The sequence below is a fragment of the Miniopterus schreibersii genome (assembly GCF_964146895.1).
Source record: "Miniopterus schreibersii genome assembly, chromosome: 20".
NCBI classification, from domain to species: Eukaryota; Metazoa; Chordata; class Mammalia; order Chiroptera; family Miniopteridae; genus Miniopterus; species Miniopterus schreibersii.
Window position 1 is genome coordinate 8,050,404 of NC_138122.1, and position 20,087 is coordinate 8,070,490.

At 52.2% G+C, this 20,087-nt stretch overlaps 1 protein-coding gene across 1 annotated transcript in view; it reads right to left on the reverse strand.

Moving 5' to 3' along the window:
* Positions 1-14,744, reverse strand: part of ST14 (ST14 transmembrane serine protease matriptase) — a 33,654-nt gene extending 18,910 nt beyond the window's left edge. Inside the window, exon 1 of the mRNA XM_081122826.1 lies at positions 14,464-14,744. Within this exon, the coding sequence (XP_080978952.1) occupies positions 14,464-14,544 (81 nt within the window). The 5' untranslated portion in view covers positions 14,545-14,744. The remainder of the gene's footprint in view (positions 1-14,463) is intronic.
* Between the last annotated feature and the right edge of the window lie 5,343 nt (positions 14,745-20,087).

Genomic DNA, 20,087 nt, shown 5'->3' on the forward strand with positions numbered 1-20,087 from the left:
TTTGGAAACTCTTTTCTTTCAGCCTGGAAAACTTTCTTGTATTATTTCTTAGATTATGTTCTCCACTTCATATCCTCTGGTCTATCTTTCTGCATTTCTATTATGTGTAATGATCTATAACTTTTCCTTTCTCTGCTATTATCCATCTAGTTTCTTAATCTTTCTATTGAGTTTTTCATTTATGCTATTAAAACTTTAATTTACAAGAGTTCTTTCTTGTTCTCTAAACTTTGGGGTGAACAATCTTCTCTTCTTTGTGTTTCTACTGAGTACGTTTTCTCTGTTTTTATTTTCTCTTTCATGCTGAAGGCTTTCCTCAAATGCCTGAGAATGCTTGGTTGTTCATGCATATTTAGGAATGAAGTCTGAAAGGCTCTTTGGAAGCTCTGGGTGAATGGCTTGGCACAAGTGGCTTCACTGAAGGCCACAATTAAGTAAGTTTTTTTTTTTACTGGGCGCTCCCAACAGTTAAGTTATGTAGATCTTTTCTATGGGGTGGTTTAATTGCTCCAGAGAACAATTTTCTAATCTCTTGGATGGAGCAATTTAAACTCAGCCACTAGCATTACAGAACATGAGAGAACAGACCTTTGCCTCTTTTCACCCCTCACTACAGCCTTCCTCTGCACCTCTCATCCCTTATGGGGGACTGGTGAGGTGGGGGTGTTTTGCTTGGGACAGAGGTGGAGATCTGAGGATTTCTAATAATGCCCTTCCCTTCTCAGCTCTATCTTCTATGAAGCCAAAGCCCAATTCCAGAGCCTGGGTGAGGACATGTCAACAGTGCATTCCTTCCTACTGTTAAGCAGTATCCCATCGTACAGATATAGAACAGTTTGTTCACCTATTCACCTATTGATGGATATTTGGGTTGTTTCCAGTGTGGGGCTCTCACAAACAAAGCTGCTATAAACACTCCTGCACAAGTCCTTGTATTGGCATAGGCTTTCATTTCTCTTGGGTAAATACCTGGAAGTAGAACAGCAGGTGTATCTTTTTAAGAAACTGCCAAATAGTTTTCCAGAGTGACTGTGCTATTTTACATCCTCATGAGCAGTATATGAGGATTCCAGCTGTCCACATCCTGCCCAACACGTGGTTTAGCAAGGTTGCGGGATACAAGATCAATATATAAAAATCAACTGTATTTTTGTTTTTTTGTTTTTTATTTTTTTACTCCTTGCCCAAGGCTACGCTTCCATTGATTTTAGAGAGGGAAGGAGGGAGAGAGAAAAATCAATGTGAGAGAGAAACATTGACCTGCTGCCTCTCATACATGCCCAACCGGGGCTTGAACCCGAAACCTATGTATGTGCCCTGACCAGAAATCGAACTCGAAACCTTTCGGTGTACGGGACGACACTCCAATCAACTGGGCCACCCGGCCAGGACTCCGTTGTATTTTTACATGTTAACAATGACCAATTGGAGATTAAAACTAAAAACAAAAATCATTTACAACAGCATCCAAATATGAAATACTTAAGAGGCAAGTCTGACAAGAGATGTCTAAGACCTATACACTGAACAATACAAAGCAGTGCTGAAATTTTAAAAGACCTAAACAAATCAAACAATATTTCATGTTCATCGATTGCAAGACTAGATACAATGAAAAGGTCAACGCTTAAGTTTGTCTAGAGAGTCAACCCAATCTTGATCAAAACTTCAACAGGCTTTTTATAGAAACTGATGAGCTGCCCCAGGGGCCACCCCGGCCTGGCCTTGGAGCAAGGCCATCAGCAGTGGGACAGACTCAACAGCAGGGCCTTGATGGTCCCTGCAGGGTGACGGCTGGGCTCCACTCAGCCCAGAAATGCTGTTTAATCAGTAACTAGACTGCTTCCTTTTATAACCCTACTCTCGGCTCCATTTTTAGGCATATTAGAGATCATCTTGCCTAACCCAGCCGTTTTATTGATAAGGAAACTGAGGCTGAGAGGGAGTGACCTGTACAAAGTCACGAAGGTGATGAAGTCAGTAAAGCTGGGATGAGACCACGCCCTGCCACCCCTGCTGAGTTTCAGGCTGCTCACGGCGCAGGAGGGGGCAGGGGGCGCCCATCCATTCGGCCCCACTGCATACACAACCATCTCTCTACACATAACAATCTCTCCACAGGGCCCCAGAGCCAATGGAAGAGAAATCATGCGGTGCCTGCTTCTGCCTCTCCTCTCTCTTCCGTGAAAGTAAACATGTGCAGGTGCACATACAAAACCCAGCGCTGTGAAGCCAGATGCCTGCTTACTACAAACAGACACAGGAGCCAAGAGATAGAGGTCAATTCCCACCGGCCAGCCGCAGTCCCCAGAAACAGCATGGCTCAAAGCCAGCTCCGACAAGAAGCGAGGAATGACTTCCTGGAGGACAGGCGGGCATGAAGGGCCTGGGCTATATGCAGAGGGAAGAATCTGGAGGCACAAAGGGGGAGAACCCCAGGGGCAGGTTGCAGGGACAAGATGAGATGATCGCCATTCCCACCCAACTTACTGGAGGGAGAGGGGATGGTCCAGAATTCCAGGAGCACGTAGAAGCCCTGCGAGTATCATATTTTCTGTTGCACACTAGTGCAAGCGACACACCTTCTCCCCGAGGCAGGTGGCTGTCCAAAAAAACTGGTTTACAAGAGCTATTTGATAATATAAGAAAGACCCTTGCGGTCCCCTGACTCCCATTAAGTAAGAAACTCGCCAGGGCTGAAAGCGAAATACTGAGCAAACAAAACTGTGTCCGAATCAACCAAATCAACCAGTCCTCCCACTCTCCAGGGACCTTCTCCTGACTCCCGAGCACACACCAGCAGACCTGCCACCAGCTCCAAACTCTCCAGGGCCCATGTTCCCACTGGATCTGGGACCAGCAAATCCAGAGCCAGACTTGCCAGTTCAGAGTGTGGGCCTCACTAGAGAAAAGCAACTGGTGAGTGTTTACATTTATAAATGGCAAAAGTAACACTAACTATCCAAAAATCCATGCAAGATGCCAACGAAAGCAGGTAAGGAAAAAATAAGTCTTCAGGCCAGACGGTTGTTGTTTTTTAAGATTGTTGCTATTTGGCTAAGGTTGGGTGTGAACTGCTGGGAAGGAGAATGAACCTGAAAACAGAAAAGGTTACTCACAGTCCTGGGAGGTACCGAGAACGACCATCACATACATGGCAACGTAACCTGCTTTTGCTGCTGAGGATCAAGGTCAAGGGGCAGGGGTGATGTCAGTGGCTGGAGACAAAGGTGTGTTGCTCAGACCTGAGACTAGGACAAGAGTGGCTGGCTTCATGTGTGACTGCCAATTCTGTCATTGATTTGTGGCAGGTGCTGTTCACGTACAGGTCCGGTGACTCAGTGTACCCATCACCAGACGGGATGGATTTCAATTCCATGATGTCATCACTGTCACTATGGTCATCAGAACCATAAAATATCCCTGAGATTGTTCAAGCAAGAAAGGGCAGTCTGGGCATCTGCAATGCTTTTCCAAGGAGAGAAGGTATTTCGTGGCACGCGAAGACGCATGCCTTCCTCTACACGGAGAAAGCCGAAGCCAGCATAACTGTCACGGCCACTCCCTGATGCCAGTCCGTGTGAGGTCCTGGCCAGAGTCTCCAGAAACACAGTGTGGCTCAAGGCACCGAAGACAGCAGCGCAAGAAATGAATTCCCAAAACTGCGGCTGTGTTTGTCTTCCTAGGCGGTGCTGAGCACAGCGGAGCACTGAGGCACCAGAGGTGAAACCGGAGAGAGGCCTATTGTTCAGGTGGCTGATTATGAAGGGATCCTGTCTCTGGGCAGGAGGGGCCCTACTTAGGATGGGCTCTTTCTACTTAACTCACCGCCCACACACAGGAAAACTCGGGCAGCTGCGGCCAGAGCGCAGCCAGCCCATGCGCAGGCTCCCGAGAGCAAGTCTCCACCCGTCCTGCGACCACTGAGTGACCAGCAGAGTGACCAGCACAGAGAGGACATCACAGGGTGACCAAGGGGTAAGTGAGGAGGGAAAAGAAAGCCCACATCAGAATCCTCCACCCACTCAGCAGCCGGACGCCTGATCTCCTAAGAAGCCAGGTTCTCAGGAACAAGAGGCCACGCTTCCCATTGATGGTACCACCCCGGCATTTCCCAGACCGGTCTGGGCATGCAAAATAACAATAAAAAATAAAATAAAGCAAGCACAGTGCTTCCAGCATCCAGATTCCCAAGCCCCTCTCCATGGAGATGCTGACACAGCAGCTAGGAGCAGGGCCCAGGTTATTCTTAAAAACTTAAAAGTCCAAGAAACTGGGCCTTCATTTCCCGGAGGCTGCTGGCCGGGCTCGCCCACATCCCACCACAGCGAGAGGCGCCAGCAAGTCAGGTTTCAGTTTCAGTCGCCTGGTTTGAGCAACCACTCGGGATGGGACACACCTGCTGGACGGTGCACCTGCTGGACGAGGCTGGCCTTTGCTTCCACGCCTGGGGCCCTCCCACACAGGCTGTGAGCATCCCCTGGTCTCCCAGGCAGCCACCGGAGTCCTCAGAGACACACACGCCCAGCCGAGGGCCCATCAGCTGGCAGTGGACTTCTGAACCGGCTGCCTCTTGTTGCCCAACCCTCCCACACTTGCCCTTTGACCCCGTCACTGTCCTCCCACCAGAAGAAGAAGCCCAGAATGACCTGAGATCTGTGACCCCAAGCCATCCAGGGGAACAGAAAGCTGACCCCCAGCTAAGTTCCTAGTGAAGGAAATCACACAAAGCCATGCACACCTGGTCAGAGCAGGAGGAAAAGTCCCCGGGGCCTGACTCAGCCACCAAAGGCACTGTGTCAGCGAGAAACCCAGGGGCAGGGCTGTGCCCGCCAGCATGTGGCTCCTGGCTCCTGCAGGTTTCACACCTGTGTTCCCTCCCCAGCTCCCTGCAGCGCCCAGGCCCTGCCCCACAGAGCACAGCCCTGTGACCACACACACCTGCACCAAGACCCCCAAAGGGGACAGACCACAGACTAGGGGAGGACCCCCAATACCAGTCCCTTCCTTCCCTTTTGAGGGACTGGGGTGGGTGGGACCTACATGAGGTGATGAGCTTGGGAACTCTGAGCCACTGGGGCAAATATTTCTCACTGTGCCTCAGTTCTCCCCTTTGAAAAGTGGGCTAATAAGCCCTTATAGCCTACTAAGTAGAGGTGTTATAAAAACAAATTAGCTGACTCATGCTAATGACAGGGGCCTACCTCCATCTCCCTTCAATTTTGATTTCTCCACCCACCCCATCCATCTGCCAAAGCCAGGCAAGGCCCATTCCTCCCTCTGGTCTGGTGGAGCAGCTGGAGTTCAAGTTAAAACATTAAAACAAAACACACAGAAAAAACACACCCTTAACAGCACATGTCTGCCTTGGGGCCTCAAACAGCCAGGAAAGAGAAGGCTGGGAGGTCTTCCAGTAACACTCCCCCCCCCCCCCGCCCCCCCGTGGGGGCACAAATCAAGGCGGGCCCATCCCTGCACCAGGAGGCCTCCTCCTCTGCTCTCCCCTCCCTCTCCTCTGCCCTGTGCTGAGGTCGCCAGGGGCTGCACTGCAGGAGGGAGGAAGGCCCTCCCCGGGTCTTGCCACCCACACGAAGCCTGGAGGCCATTTCCCCAGCAAAGCCAGGGAGTCTGCCTGATCATGTCAATGCTCCGGGCCTCGGTTTACACATCAAGTTCCAGTCATCCCAAAACATTTTTTCAAACATTAAAATCCTATTTCAAATGCAATTTTTTGCAGCACCTCAGAATTAAATAAACAGACTGGTGGAAGTTACAGCAGGGCCCTGTCCTTGAGATACTGTCCCAAAGGAACAGGACAGGTTTCAGAACCAGTGAGTGAGACTGTAGCTGCCCTAGGAGCCTTAGGGCAGTGTCGGAGGGGTCTGTCATATGGCAACATTGTGACTGTCACCAAGCAGCGTTCACACCCACCATCGGACACAGCTGCGAGGGGCAGAGCCACAGCGAGCATCTTTTTGTGCATCCTGGGGCCGTGCTAATTCTTACAACTAGGTTTCATTTTCAGATGAGAAAACAGGTTAAAAGAGGGTCATTTATCAGAAACCCAGATGTTCTTCTCAGGACACCCTGCTGCTTCTCAGGGGGGCACCTATTGCCCCTTCCTGCCCCGACACGTACATGGAAACTCAGAGATTAACTGCCTTAAAGAGCTCACTGCAAAAACTCTACCTACTACAGAAGCCACGTCTCCGGCCCAAGAGGGGAGCATGCTGTGCCCGGTACTTTCTTTGGGCATCGCCAGACTCGGAGCAGAAGCCTCTGCCCGCAGAGACAACCAGGCCGATCCCCCGAGGAGCCAGCGAGGGAAACAAGAGCGAAGCGGCACCGTGGAACTTCTCTCTTTTCTTTTGAGTCTGCGTTTTCATTTCACAGGTTAGTGCTTTTTTAATTACTGAAGCTTTTGTTGAGATCATTATAGAATCATGTGCAGTTGTAGGAAATAACACCGAGAGATCCCCTGTACACTTTGCCCGGTTTCCCCCGATGCTAACATCTGATAAAACTGTATTACGTTACCGCAACGTTAAATATAACCCATTGATCTTACATTCCCATTTTGCTTGTATCCATTTGTGTGTAAGTATTAAGTTCCATACGCTTTTATCACTGATGCAGTTTCCTGTGCCCACAGGCTCGGTCAGGGTTCTGATCCCTCCTGCTGCCTGGTGTGACCATGCCAACTCCCTCCCAGCCCCTCCCCACGACCCTATCCTCCAGTTCTAAAGTCGTCATTTCAAATGTTATAGAAATGAATTATCCAGTATATAAATTTAGGGATTGCTGGCTTTTTTCACTCAGCAAAATTCCCTGGAGCATGATTCATGTCACTGCACGCATCAATAGCTTGTTCCTTTTTATTGCTGAGTAGTATTCCATAATAGGACTGTTTAACCTTTTTTAACAGCTGTCTTGGTGACCCCAAGGATCTGCAGAAGTTAGTAGAAAAGCCCCACGCCCCCCTGCCACCTGGGATTGACCGCATTCCAAAATATCTCTTCCACTTCTTGAGTAGCTCCTAGGTAGGTTGGACCTACAGTCTAAGCCGATGTTTGGGTGAAAGAACTGATAATGCAAACAGGAAAACACCACCACCAAGGGAGGGTGCCTGTGGACCCAAGTCCAAGGCTACAACCCAGAACCCTGCGGTGGAACTAACGGCACGAGCCAGGGGAGAACCGCAGAACTGTATCCTTGGAATTGGATTCTTAGAGCTGGGGCAAGTTTTAGACAGCATCCCATCTCCCATTCTCCCTCAGCCATCCTTTCTGGGGGAAACGATATTTTCATTTAGTGCCAAGGTTACAAATTCTTCCTCCCCCAAGTGTGATCAGCGTCACAATGAGCCCTGCAATAGAGCCAGCCTAACTCCTGCAGCTCAGGGCAGCTCCCAGCCACGCGTGCTGAGTCTGCTCCTCTCAGTAAACACACTCAACTCAGTCATTTAGAAATCAGTGTTTTCTAAGCCTCTGGCCATCTGGTTCAACCTCACAGTATTATTAGTTAGCAATATTCCCATTAACACATGGAACCAAGACTTCAACAGCATATTCCAAATAGGCTTGACAGCGTGGTCTCCATGGAAGCAGTTCATCAAATACCTCCCTTCTCCTGATCGCCCTTTTTCCATTAATACATTCAACTAGCACACACAAATAATGAAATAATAAAGAAAGAACAATATAGCCACTTGAGGAAAGCTTATGCAGCAATCAAAAACGGTTTTTAAAAGAGATGGTAATGCCAGGCCAGGCGTGGCTCAGTGGTTGAGCATCGACCTAGGATCCAAGAGATTGGTTCAATTCCAGGGCGGGCCACATGCCTGGGTTTCGGGCTCGAACCCCAGTAGGGGGCGTGCAGGAGGCAGCCGATCAATGACAACTCTCTCATCATTGATATTTCTATCTCTCTCCCTCTCCCTTCCTCTCTCTGAAATCAATAGATATATTTTTTTAAAAAAAAGAGAGAGATGGTAATAATATGGAAAAACTGTCTAAGATACAATGTTAAATGAAAAAGAAGTCATATGGCACATAGGCCCTTTTCACCCTTCTAAACATCTCGGGTGTCTCCTGAGAAGCTCCCAAGCAGGGCCCCTCCCCCACCATTTTAGTGAGATGACTTCCTCCAAGTTTCCCTAGCACCCTATCTCACCTTCATCCCAGTCTCAGTCCCAAGGTAAGCCACCTGCTCCTTACGAATGGGAGTTGGGGAGGGAGGGGTGGGAGGCTGTATCTTTGCTCTACAATCTTACCATGGGTTAAGATAGTTAATAAATGTGTCATGAATTAATTAATTACAACCATGTCTTTAACTGCAGAATAGGAATGACATTATGATTCCATCTGGGGAAGAATCGTGTACACATATATTCTCCCACAAGTCTTCTATGCACGTACAAATATGTTCTTATTTGGATATTAATATATAAGACACACTATAGAGGTTATAAAATCTGGAAGAGAGGATTTCAACAGGATTTCACCTTCTACTTTGTATATTTCTGTATTGCTTGGCTTAAAAACAAAACAAACAAACAAAAACCCTTCTTAACTTTTATATTAAAAAAAAAAAAAAGCAACTTCCTTCAGAAAGCATGCGTAGGCAACACTAAGTTAGTAAAATGCTTCTCTAGGGCACTTTCCCCCATTTTTAAATTTCTTCTACTTATCTGAGTCAAATTTCTTTAAATATGTATATATTAACCTTTTAATAATAATTTAAAGTTATAACCAAATAAAAATGTGGGGGGATTCACTCTAGCTTCTAGGGAGCCACACTACATGCCCGGCTTTTACGGAGAGCCGCGTCAACTCCACATTTTGGCGCCCACTGCCCCTCACCGTCCAGGGGCACGTCACACTCACATCACCGCAGGAGGAGGAAGTGGCTTTTGTGTCCGTTGTCAGGGTGGTGCCGTAAGCACATGATTTATTCCTAACAGAGATGGTCACAATTCTGCTCTTGGTAGCCTATCCTGTAGGCTGTCCACGTCCTTCTGACTCATAATTAAGTCACCCAAGGTCTAGCCTTTCCCACCCCAGCAGGGTGTCATCCATCTACAAAGACGATAAGCGAATGCCCCAAGACCTCATCCAAGTTGCTCCTAAATCAGAAGTGTCCCCGAACCCAGGAAGGAGTCAGGAGCAGCCCAGAGTGACTTGGCTCCATACATGGACCCTTTGGCCCAGTCCTTCAATCAGACACAAGCCTACCAGGCCTGACTGTCCTCCAGCCCCCAGTCCTCCACTGTGCCCAGCGGACAGGAGGCTGATACAATGCCTTTTCCAGAATGCAAATTATTATGTGCATAACAACAAACTAGATAAAACACAGGGTAAGAAGCGGAAAAGGGCATGAAGAATGTAAACAACCTGATTTGTTGGCTTGATGGGGCAAATTTTTTTTCATTTAAAAATTTCCATGATGACCCTTATTCATGTGTATAATAAATAAAGGTACGTTTTATTTAAAGCTTTGTCAAAATCTCATCCCCTCTCGTCTCCGGCCGGACTCCTGGTCTACCAGGTGAGTAACTCTTCAAAAGGGGAAACCAGACGAGTGTGATGTGAGAGGTGTTTAGTGGACTTGGGTGGCGCCTGGTGCTCACCACTCTGTTTAATGATGTGTTCTAGGATTTTGCTGACAATAGGCATCAATCACCATCATCTCAGGAGTACAATGTAAAATGGCATTGTGGTTAAAACCATAGGCTCCGAAGTCTCCCAAATCTGGGTTTGAATTTTTGTTCGACCTCTGCCTTTGGGCCATGTTGCAAATCCTTGGATCCTCGATGTTCTCATCTGTAAGCTAGGCATTTTCCCCCACAGTTTCTGTGAGGATAAACAGGGGTAATGGATTTAAGTGCGCACATTTAACGATGGGTAGAACAGCTGACATCCTATTATTTTCCTTTCCACCATCATCACCGCATCAGAGACAAAGGAGCCAAGATTTGGACCAGTCGGGCAACCATCACAAGGACCCTAAGGATTGTGTGGCTCAGCCTGGAAAGAACACGCAAAGTCTGAAAATATGAGACTCCAAGGCAGAATTTTGACTAGAGAACTGCTTCTAGAAAAGTTCTTAACAAATAAAAAAGGGCAATTCTTGGCCACAAGCTCTGAGCAAACCCCAGACAACACTTCTCGCCACTGCTAGCCAGGGCGAGTGTTCTCTGAGAGGCCCAGAAGTTCCCATTCTCATTCCCACACAATTGCCACTAAGCCTCAGGCATCTCAGAAACATCCCAAGAAGCGATGTAGTGGGATCTATTTCTCTTCTCAAGAAGAGAAACCCAGTCTCTTACCCAAATCAAATCAATCCTTACCCTTAGTAATCTGTCCCTTCCTGAGCCCACTGGGCCGACAGGCCTGTCTTGCACTAGAGCCATCCAAGTAAAACACAGCAGAGCCAGACTGCCTGCGTTCCCACTGCGGTTTCACTCTGTGACCTTGAGCAAGCCTCTCTGTGCTCCCTTTCCCTCACCTACAAAAAGGTAATAATAATAGTACTAAGAGGTGTAATACATGATATGAGCTCGGTAAATGCTGGCGATGATTAATAGTCCTCTAAACACTCCAGGAACATGTGCACAATGTCAGAGGCAAGGGCGTCTTGGGGGCTCCATCACACTCTCCTTCCTCTTCCAAGAACAGACTTTCTCTCTTAGGAGAAGACGTGAGCCAATAACCTGGGCAGAACCACAAGCCAGAAAAGGAACTGACACCAGGGGAAGTCCAGGACCACAGTGGCCACAGTGGCCATGAGCCACAGCACAGACAGCCACATCCCGGGGAGCAGATGGGGGGCTGTGATAATGCAGCACCTCCAACAAGCCTGCTCAGTGCATCCCCACAGGCTCTATCAAGTGAGAGCTGTCTTCTCTGATGCCTCGGTGTCCCCCTCTCCTAGACGAGGGCCATGAATTCCAGGTCTTCTCGGGACCAAGGTGGACAAAGCCCCCTGCAGAAGGCAGGCTGCTTGGCCTTTTGCAGCACCTGTGAGGCTGGTCCCCACCTAAAGACCAGTCTCAGCGTCCCGTCCCCTGCCTCCCTCACCCTCCATGCACACCTTCCAGCACAGGAGCCTCCGCAGAGCCAAGAGAGAAGGAAGCGGCTGCGTTTTGTTTTGTGTGGTGGGAGGGGCAGGGGGAACAGAAGGAGCGAGGGCGGAGTGCAGCGGGGAGACAGCTGGGCGCCTTCCTTTTTATGGACCATCACTTTCATAGAGCTGCCTAAATGGAAGGAAAAGACAACTGGAACCACAGGAGGAGGGTCTTGACCCCCGGAATCTGTCTTCCAACACTCCTCAGTGAGGCCGCCTGTGTCCAGCAGGGCAGGCAGCCCTCTGTGAGGTCAGCACCCCACTGACAACCTGGCCACCAGCCTCTTCACGTGTGTCCCTTCTACTAACGCTACATCACCTTACTGTTGGTCTCAAGTCCTTTTTCAGCTCAGAAATTCTAACTGTGGTTTACGCACCACACTACAGCTTACAAATGGCTTTTTCTCATAAAGCACCCCTTTTAATCCTTGCAACAAACTTGTAACATCTACGCCACCCCCATTTTATAGTCCCAGAAACTAAGGTCCAGAGAGATTAGGTAACATCTCTGAGATCACCTGGCAGGAAAGCAAGGCACCAGGTCTTGCCTCGGTGTTGGTCACTCCTGCCACCACCTCAAGCCTGGTTTAGCTGCTCGTCTGAAGTGCCCACCCTGGGTTTTCTCCGGAATCCAGTTCGTATCACACAGAATTTAATTCCGTCTCCCACACCACACGGGGTGTTCCCTGAAGGCAGAGACTGTGTAACTGGCATCTTCCCCGGTGCCACTGCCCCGTTCCTCGCGCATGCTCAGTCGGTGGGTACCTAATAAATCTCTGTTACGTGGATGAGTGAATGTTTGACCAATTAACAAAAGAGATGACTCTGAATAGCCAGAGCTGTACAGCCTAGCCCCCGCAATGCCTGATTTCTCAACCCTGGTTTCCATAGGCCTAGGGCATATCGCGTCTTGCATGGGGCAATCCTGACCTGAGAGGGAACCAGTGAGTGCCAGAGAAACTTCACGGCCACCATCAAATACTCAGCAGAGGCCAGAACACTCAGTGAGGCAGGCTTCCCTGTTCTTGTTAACAGCCGCAATAACTGGCATCTGCACATCCGCTCTCGTGCAGGCGGGGCTCACAGTCCCCAGACACGGCTGCGCACCAGGGCTCCAGAGGCATGGGAACAGCGGGGGGTTGGGCAGGGGCCGGGGTCGTCAGCCTTGGGAAGGACACAGCCAGACACAAGTACCACCGCACAGAACCTTTCCCCGAAGCAACAGTGCCCTGTGGGAGCTGGGATGACCTAGCGAGGCTCTGAAGGCCCAGAGGACACACCGAGGGGAGGCAGCTGCACCTCCTGGTCAGGGAACAAGTGCAGGCAGAGTCTACAGACCCTGACTGTGAACACTGCCATGCCCGGCCCAGGGAGTCGGGTGCTGGCGAGACATGGGGTGGGGAGGAACACGGAGGACTTCCTGGAGAAATGGAAGTGGGCTTTGGGCACAGCACGCCACTTCCTGCAGGGCACACTGTGTCCTATCTACACCCCCCCCTTAGCATGGCACTCAAGACTGTAAGCTCCTTAAGGGAAACAACCAAGTCTCGCTTGCCTGTGAGTAGCCTCCCTGCCACAGTGCCTGGCACAGAACGAGGTATGGAGCTGGTTCAATGGAGAAAAGACAGAGAGATCCACACGAAGGGAAACACCGAATCGGAAGTTGAAGGAAGAGCGCAGTGGGGTGGAGGAGAATGGATGAGCTTCACCGAACATGAGAACATGAGCAGCCGCCAAGGGGGAAAGAAAGCAAAGGCTTGCAGGTGGCAGGAGACGTCAGGGGCCCTCGGAGCTCGGGGCAGAATGTGGAGGTGAGCCCCAGGCCTGGCCCTGTGGGGGATGGAGGGTTAAAGGGGGGGGGACGAATGAGCAGAGAGATGACTCAGAGGAGCCTGGGGAAGACCCTGCTCTCCCAATGTCAGCAGGCAAGAGTCCCAGAAAGGGAAGTCATGAAAAAAAACACAAACGCCCTGAAATAACAAATACCAAACAGCAAGCCCTCGGAGTCCAGAGCCTCAGTAGGCAATTAGCAGGGGTTCATAAACATGGCAATTACGGGAAGGAAAATAGAGGGCATCCACCCAGGCAAAGCTGCCTCAAGCAGGCAGAGGCTCAGGGGCGGCACAGGCCCAGCCAGCAGCCTGCTGGCCTGGTCCAAGAGGCTAGCTCAGGAGGGGGAGTGAAAACGGGGAGAAACAGGTTGTGTTTGTGGTGCGGCTTCTGCAAGCTGCCCAAGCCAGGCGCGCCGGAAGGAAAGGAAGTGGTTTCAGAGAGCTCCAAAGCCAGACCTGACAAGGAGCAATGGCCACAGAATGGGGCTCTGTGAGGGGATGTTCCTGGGCCCCGGGAACACCGGAGAAAGTGAGAGCAGGGGCTCGGTTCCACCTGCCTTCTGCAGGGGCAAAACTCCCTGGCAAAACAGCCCTGCCTCTTGGTGTCCACTCAGGCCTGCCCCCACCTGGCCTTCCAGGTGACTCCCCTTCCAGGTGACTCCACCTGGGGACCCCCCTGGGCAGAGGTGGAGACCTGGCGGCCAGTCCTGCCCGAGCACTGCCACTCAGGTGTGTCCTTCAACAACCCATCCCCAGCTCTAACGTCTTTGAGATCTCATGCCTCACTGTTTTTCCTGTCAAACGTGTCTTCTAGAAGGCTCAAGACACATGGTCCCGCATCTTTTCCCATTGAATCACCTTCCCAAAAAGCTCTCTCCTCTCTTGGAGAAGCGCAGACAATCCCCAGGGGGGAGTCCTTAGCTCAGGGCTCCAGGGCAACCAAGCTCTTGTCTCCTGGGCGCCTTCTGCAAAGGGCCCAAAATGCCTCTGGCAGTAAGGAAAAAACAAGCCCCTGTAGAGGCCAGGAAGGCTGCGACCCCAAAGTCCCCTGGACACTTCCTTTCTCCCACCCACTCCAGGCCTCGCCTGGGCCCTTCTGGAGGTGCTCTGACGGCGCGCGGTCCACGGAGGGGCCCAGACGGCCCCTTTTTCCCCTTGGAGATTCGGCGTCTCCAAACGCCCGAGCCTTCCCGCCTCCCCCGTGGCCGGCGCGCAGAGAACAGGTACCAAAGGTCCCCGGCCGGGCACCCGCCGAACAGGAAATTCCACCTGTCGGGCCAGCTCCCCGGCCACAAAGGGGCAGCGGAGCGGTCCCCTCGGCCGAGACAAAGCGCAGCGGGGCGGGCCCGGGCGCCCTCGCGGACCGTCCAGCCCCCGCCGCACCGGGGGCTCCGGGCCCCGACGGCGCCTGCAAAGCGTGCGCCCCTCGCCCCCCAGCCCCCACCCCCCGTCAGGGCTGCACGGCCGAGGCGTCCTGGCTACCCCGCCGCCCCGAGCCCGCGCCCACCTCCGGCCGCGAGCTGTACTTGAGTCCCGCGCGGGGGTCCTTGGAGCCCCCTCCGCCCTTGCGTCCCCGATTGCTCTTCATGGTCCGGGTGGCCGGTCGCGGGTCTCAGAGGCGTCGTCCCCTTGGGCGGCTGGCTCCCATCGCCGCCGGGTCGAGGGGGTCGCGGGGCACGCGGGGCGCGCGGCGCAGGGGGCGCGGGGCTGGGGCGCAGGGGGCGGCGAGTTCCGGTGGCGGGCCCAGCGCCGGCCGCCCGCAGAGTGGCTCTCCCCCGCGCTCTTCCTGCCCCGCGCAGGTAGTTTCAGGGTGTGGCCTCCGCGCGCGGCCCCGCCCCGCCCGCCGCCCTCGCCGGCACCTTCCCCAGACCCGGCCCCTTCGCCGCTCCCGCCTCCCGCAGAGCTGGGGAGTCTCCTCCCCGCTGCAAAAGGGAAAACGAGGCCAGCGGCCGGGGGTGAAGGAGAAGCGGGATGCGGCGGCCGCCCCGGCGGTGGCCATGGGCACGAGCTGCGCCCCGCGCGCATTGCCAGCGCCGAGCAGCCGCAGCGACCAAAGCCCCCGGGCGCGCGCGCGCTCTCTTTCCTCCTGGACGACGGGGCCTCTTCCCTTCCCGCTGGGGACGGCGCTTCCACCCTCTTCCTCGCTGCCAACCTCGGTTTCTCTCCCCGCCTCCTGCAACTTCTATCTCCACCTGGCGGTGTGACTAGGTCCCATTTACAACCTCTCCAAACCCAAACAAAAACCGGACCGCGCCGGCCCAGCCTCCGCCCTGGCCAGTGGCTGCCCCCTTTCCATTGTTGGAGGCCCTGGCTGGCTGCGTCCAGGCCGCCCTGCGCGGGGCACCAGAGTCCTGAGTTGCCCGCCCCGATGCCCTCCTGTCTGTTCCCAGCGTCCTTTCACATTTGCAGCCTCTGACACGGATTGATCCCATCCTCAGATGCCCACCTGCCCTGGGTTCTGGCCCTACTTCCTGGCCCCTAAATGCCATGGTTTCCAAAGTTCTCTGTTCAGCCCCCTCCGTTTTTTCTCGACACTTTCTTGGCATCTCAGCCTATGGCTTTGAATAGGTGAACCTGCCTTCCTAGCATCGTGGAGCCGCGGCGCCAACTCTGCACTAACAATTGCCTGGGAACTTGTCCATTTGAGCTCTACTGGTATTACACAGTCAACGAATATTATTGAGCACATATTATGTGCTAAGCACTCTTCTAGGTGCTGGGAAACAAGAGTAAATAAAATTAAAATCCCCGCTTTGCAACCCATCTTCCTCTGTTTTCTCTGGTTGTAAGAGTGTCGTTTTCATGGGCTCAAAACCTTGGGATCACCTTTGACTCTCCACCTCCCCCTTACATTTTTTTTTTTTAAGAATAGTTTATTGATTTTTAGAAAGAGGCAGGGAGAGGGAGAAAGAGAGAAACATTGATGTGAGAGTGCAACATTGAGTGGCTGCCTCCTGCACACCCGCTACCGGGGATAGAGCCCAGGACCCAGGCACGTGCCTTAGACCAGGAATCGAACCTGGGGCACCCTCCTGGGGCACAGGCCGATGCCCAAACCAACTGAGCCACACCAGCAAGGACTCCCCTTTACATCTTATATCTGATTAGTCCCAAAGCTGGCCAAGCCTTTCTCTCAAGTAGCTGATATGTAGAGTCCTTTCTTTCCTCTCCACTCAGATGATCCCTATTTACACTAACCCACATTACCCTTTACCTGGATTTGTGTAAGGATTCTGGTCCAACTTTGGAACAGATCTCCTGCCTCCAGCTTGCCGCTCTCTGATCTCCTCGACACGCAGCAATCAGGTTCATCTCCCTCAACCACAGCTTCCTTCAAACGTGCAGTGTCTCCTGGATCAAATCCAGCCTGCTTATCATGGCTTTCACAATGTGACCTGCCTTCCTTGCAACCTTGCCTTCCAGCATTCCTATGTGGCTCCTGTGCAGCCAGGCTTTCCAACCCATGCACTTTTCCTAACGCTTCTCATTCGCTGGGAGGCCCCCCTCCTTTGCACACACCTCTGCACATTGAGACAGTCACCCACGGTAGTCACCAGTGCTATTCACGGAGAGTTTCTAGCTCTCTACTTCCTGGGCACATCCTGGGATTGCACGTCCTCTCCTTCCAAGTTAGGTGTGGCCACATGGCTAGCTGTGGCCAAGGAAATGGCAAGTGAGGCGATACGCATCGCTTCCAGGTAGGAGCATAAGGAGACAATGCATAGTCCCCACTCCCCCTTCCCTTTGCAAAGTCATCCTGGGAGCACAGGTTGAGATAAAACCTCTATGGCCCTAAGTAGCTGCAATGTTCAGAGACCCCCATGATGTGCATGGGACGTGTAGCATGAATAAGAATTAAGCTCTTGGGATGTTAAGCCACCGGGAGTTGAGGATTGTTCATTATTGCAGCAAACCTGGCCCCTCCTGGCTGACACTCTGTCTTCTCCATAAGATTTCCCTTCCCTCTAAACCACAACTGGGTCTATTTGTACCTCTATCGTGGAATTTACCACCTTTTCTTTGTCAGAGTCTCACTCCTTCTTTGAGTCCTCAGAGCCTAGTCCAATGATTACCATAATGAATCATGTCCATTTTATAATAGAAAACAAACCTGCTACCTTTCATCATATATAAAGCATTCCAGAGCCAAATAGAAGATATCGAAAATGATTTTCTACATTTTAGTAGAAAGTCATCTGTGGTCCTTCATAGATAGTACATTGGTACCCCAGTTACCAAAGGCACACCACCTTTCAATTCATGTGGATGACTGAAAGTAGCCGGTTTCAAAGTAACATAAGTGAGGTGGCACTCAGGGCATTAAAGCCTGCTGTTCTGCTGCCAAAGGAGTGTCTCAGATCGTCTCCCAGGTTCCGGGAGCGTCACCTTTTATCTCCTGACTAATGAACGCCTTGCACTTAGAAGGCACTTAGTGCTGTCGTTTGGACACAGTACACATGCAGTGCATTTGCTGTGAATCCGGTGAAGAGAAACTGGCGCAGGTCAGGGCCCTTCCCTTATGGCCACTGTGTCGTGTCTATTGATTCTAAACCTGTTTCATTTAATCCTCATGACATTATGATGTGTGAATTAAGTACTTCTATTCCTAAATTATAAGTGAGGAAACCCAAGAGCGAACAGCCTAAAGGACATAAGCCGGGTTCTCACACTCACAGGGGTCGATCCAAACTCAAACCCAGGTTTCAGCCTGAGGCCTGTGTCATTTGTGTGCAGCAGTGACCAACTTGTACAGTCTCCATGCCCCTCTCTGCCCCCAAACACTCCCACCCCAAACCTGCCATCTCTCAGGCGAATCTTGCTCTTCCCTACCCCAGGATCCTGCCAGCTGGGACCCCCTCGGAGGGCTTCTCCAGGTGGCCCCTATGAACTTGGGACCAGGGCCACTTAGAGGGTGAGTGTAGAAGTGTGGATCTGACCACAGGCCAGAAGACACTGGCTTCAACTGGTCGTAACGTGGGAGAGAGTGGGGCCCATCAGGCGGACCCAGCCCAAGTCTAAAGTCGCAGAGCTCTGCTGCTGTCAAGACCGGGAAAGCATGGCAAGCCCAGGTGGGGCAGCTGGGGCCAGGCTGCGGGCAGATCCCACTCGGAGAGAAGTCTGCAGACGAGAGGTGGGGGAGGTTTAGAATGAACGGGCGAGGCAGAGGCAGAGTGAACCAGTTACGGGGCCACCATCCGAGAATGTATCTCCATCTTCTGGAACAACAGCGTTTCTGTATCTGCCCCGCCCCGTAGAAGGTGTTTTGTGGAAGGTAAAGATGCACCTTCGAAATCCCAGTTATTTAGTAGCCACGAGGTGGTGATGCCTTCTCCCTGGACGACTCCCACCCACCCGTCACCCAGAGCACAGCCGTCGGAGACTGAACACTCGCAGGGCCCTGGCCTTTACCGGCCACCCCATCAGCTGGGACCCCCCCCCCCCACTCCAGCTCGAGTTGTCTCTTCTCCGGGTGAAACCCCAATTCGGCTAAAACATCCCTCGGTGGAGCTTCCTTCAGGCGTAGTTAATCTCTTCTTCCTCAGCTGTCCCAGAAATGGGTACAATCCTTAATCAGGGCGGATGTCACCGGGCGCTGTGACTTCCTGGGGCTTATCAGAGCTCTCTGAGTGTCGCCGCAAGAACCACTGGGCGAGGACCGTCTGTGACGCTGACCACATGTCAGAAGATTAAGCCTGGCCTCAGACTTGTGCTCGTGGGTTCCTTCACTTAAAACCTGAGTATAAAAGCACTCACCTCGTACGTCCTGGCCGCAGGAGGACTGAACGGAACGGCTTTGATGGGATGACGTTGTTACGCCCCCTCCTCTGTCACACACAGCCGGTGCTCAGTAAGTGGACGCGACCCAGTGGCCGTAGGGAGGGTCCTGACCCGCGCCACTTTCCCTTCATCCGGATTTGCAGCAAACGCCCTGCACTGTCCTGTGTCCAAGTGACAGCTCCGAGCGCCTTCCGAGTGCCGGGCCTTTGTTAGCCAAGAGAATAAAGGTGATGCTCTAGGAACCTGGGCGACGATCGGAGACGCTCCTTTGGCAGCAGGACAGCAGGGTTTAGTGCCCCGAGTGCCACCTCGCCTGTGTAAGCGCCCTCGGAGCAGCCAGTGGCTTCGTCTTCCGTTGAGTCAAACAGCTCTGCAGACATCATGACTTCTTTCTTACCCCCCCCCCCCCCGCCTCCCCAACAACCGCCACAGACAGACGGACCCGTCTGTCAGCTCTGCCTTCGGAATAGATGGGGACCTGTCTCCTCGCACTGCCACCGTCTCCTTTTTCCCAGCCGCCATCCTTTCCTCCCTGGACGCGCGTGGCCTCCTGGAAGCTCGGCCTCTCCCGCGGCCCCGCTCCCCTGTGGGCGCCGCGGGGGACGCCCCGCAGGCCCCTCCCCGCCCGGACCGCGGCTCCCGAAGGCGGAGGCCGGGACCTGTCCGTCTCCCCAGCTCCTACTCAGTGTTCGTTACATTATTAAAAGAATAACTGGGCCCTGGCCGGTTTGGCTCAGTGGTTAAAGTGTCAGCCTGCAGACTGAAGGGTCCCGGGTTCGATTCCGGCCAAGGGCACGTACCTCAGTTGCAGGCTCGATCCCTCGCCCAGTCGGGGTGCACATGGGAGGCAACCAATCGATGTGTCTCTCTCATGTCGATGTTTCTCTCTCTCTCTCTTCCACTCTCTCTGAAAAGCAACGGAAAAAATATCCTCAGGTGAGAATTAAGAAAAAAAAAGAGTAACTGATAAGTGAAAATGTAAGCAGATGTTTTCTGTTATCACTTAAAACTTTTTATTGTCCAATGCAACACAAATATGAAAACTAGGTTAAAACAAATATACAGCTTAGTGAGTTGTTCTAAGTCAACACTCTTGTTACCGCCATTAGTGAGAGGAGACAGAGCCCTGCCGACCCCGTTCACCCACCCCAGCCCTCCTTGTGCCTGTCCCCAGAACAGTCCTTTGTCTCCTCACCAGAAGCAGCACCCCACTGACTTCCAGGGGGATTTCTGTCTTGTTTTTTCTTCATGTGGTTTCATCACCCTGAATCCCTACACCCTGCAGTTCAGCCTTGGCCTGCTTTTCGTCTGTGTTTTAAATACATCTTTCAGGTCTCATTTAATCCAGAGGTT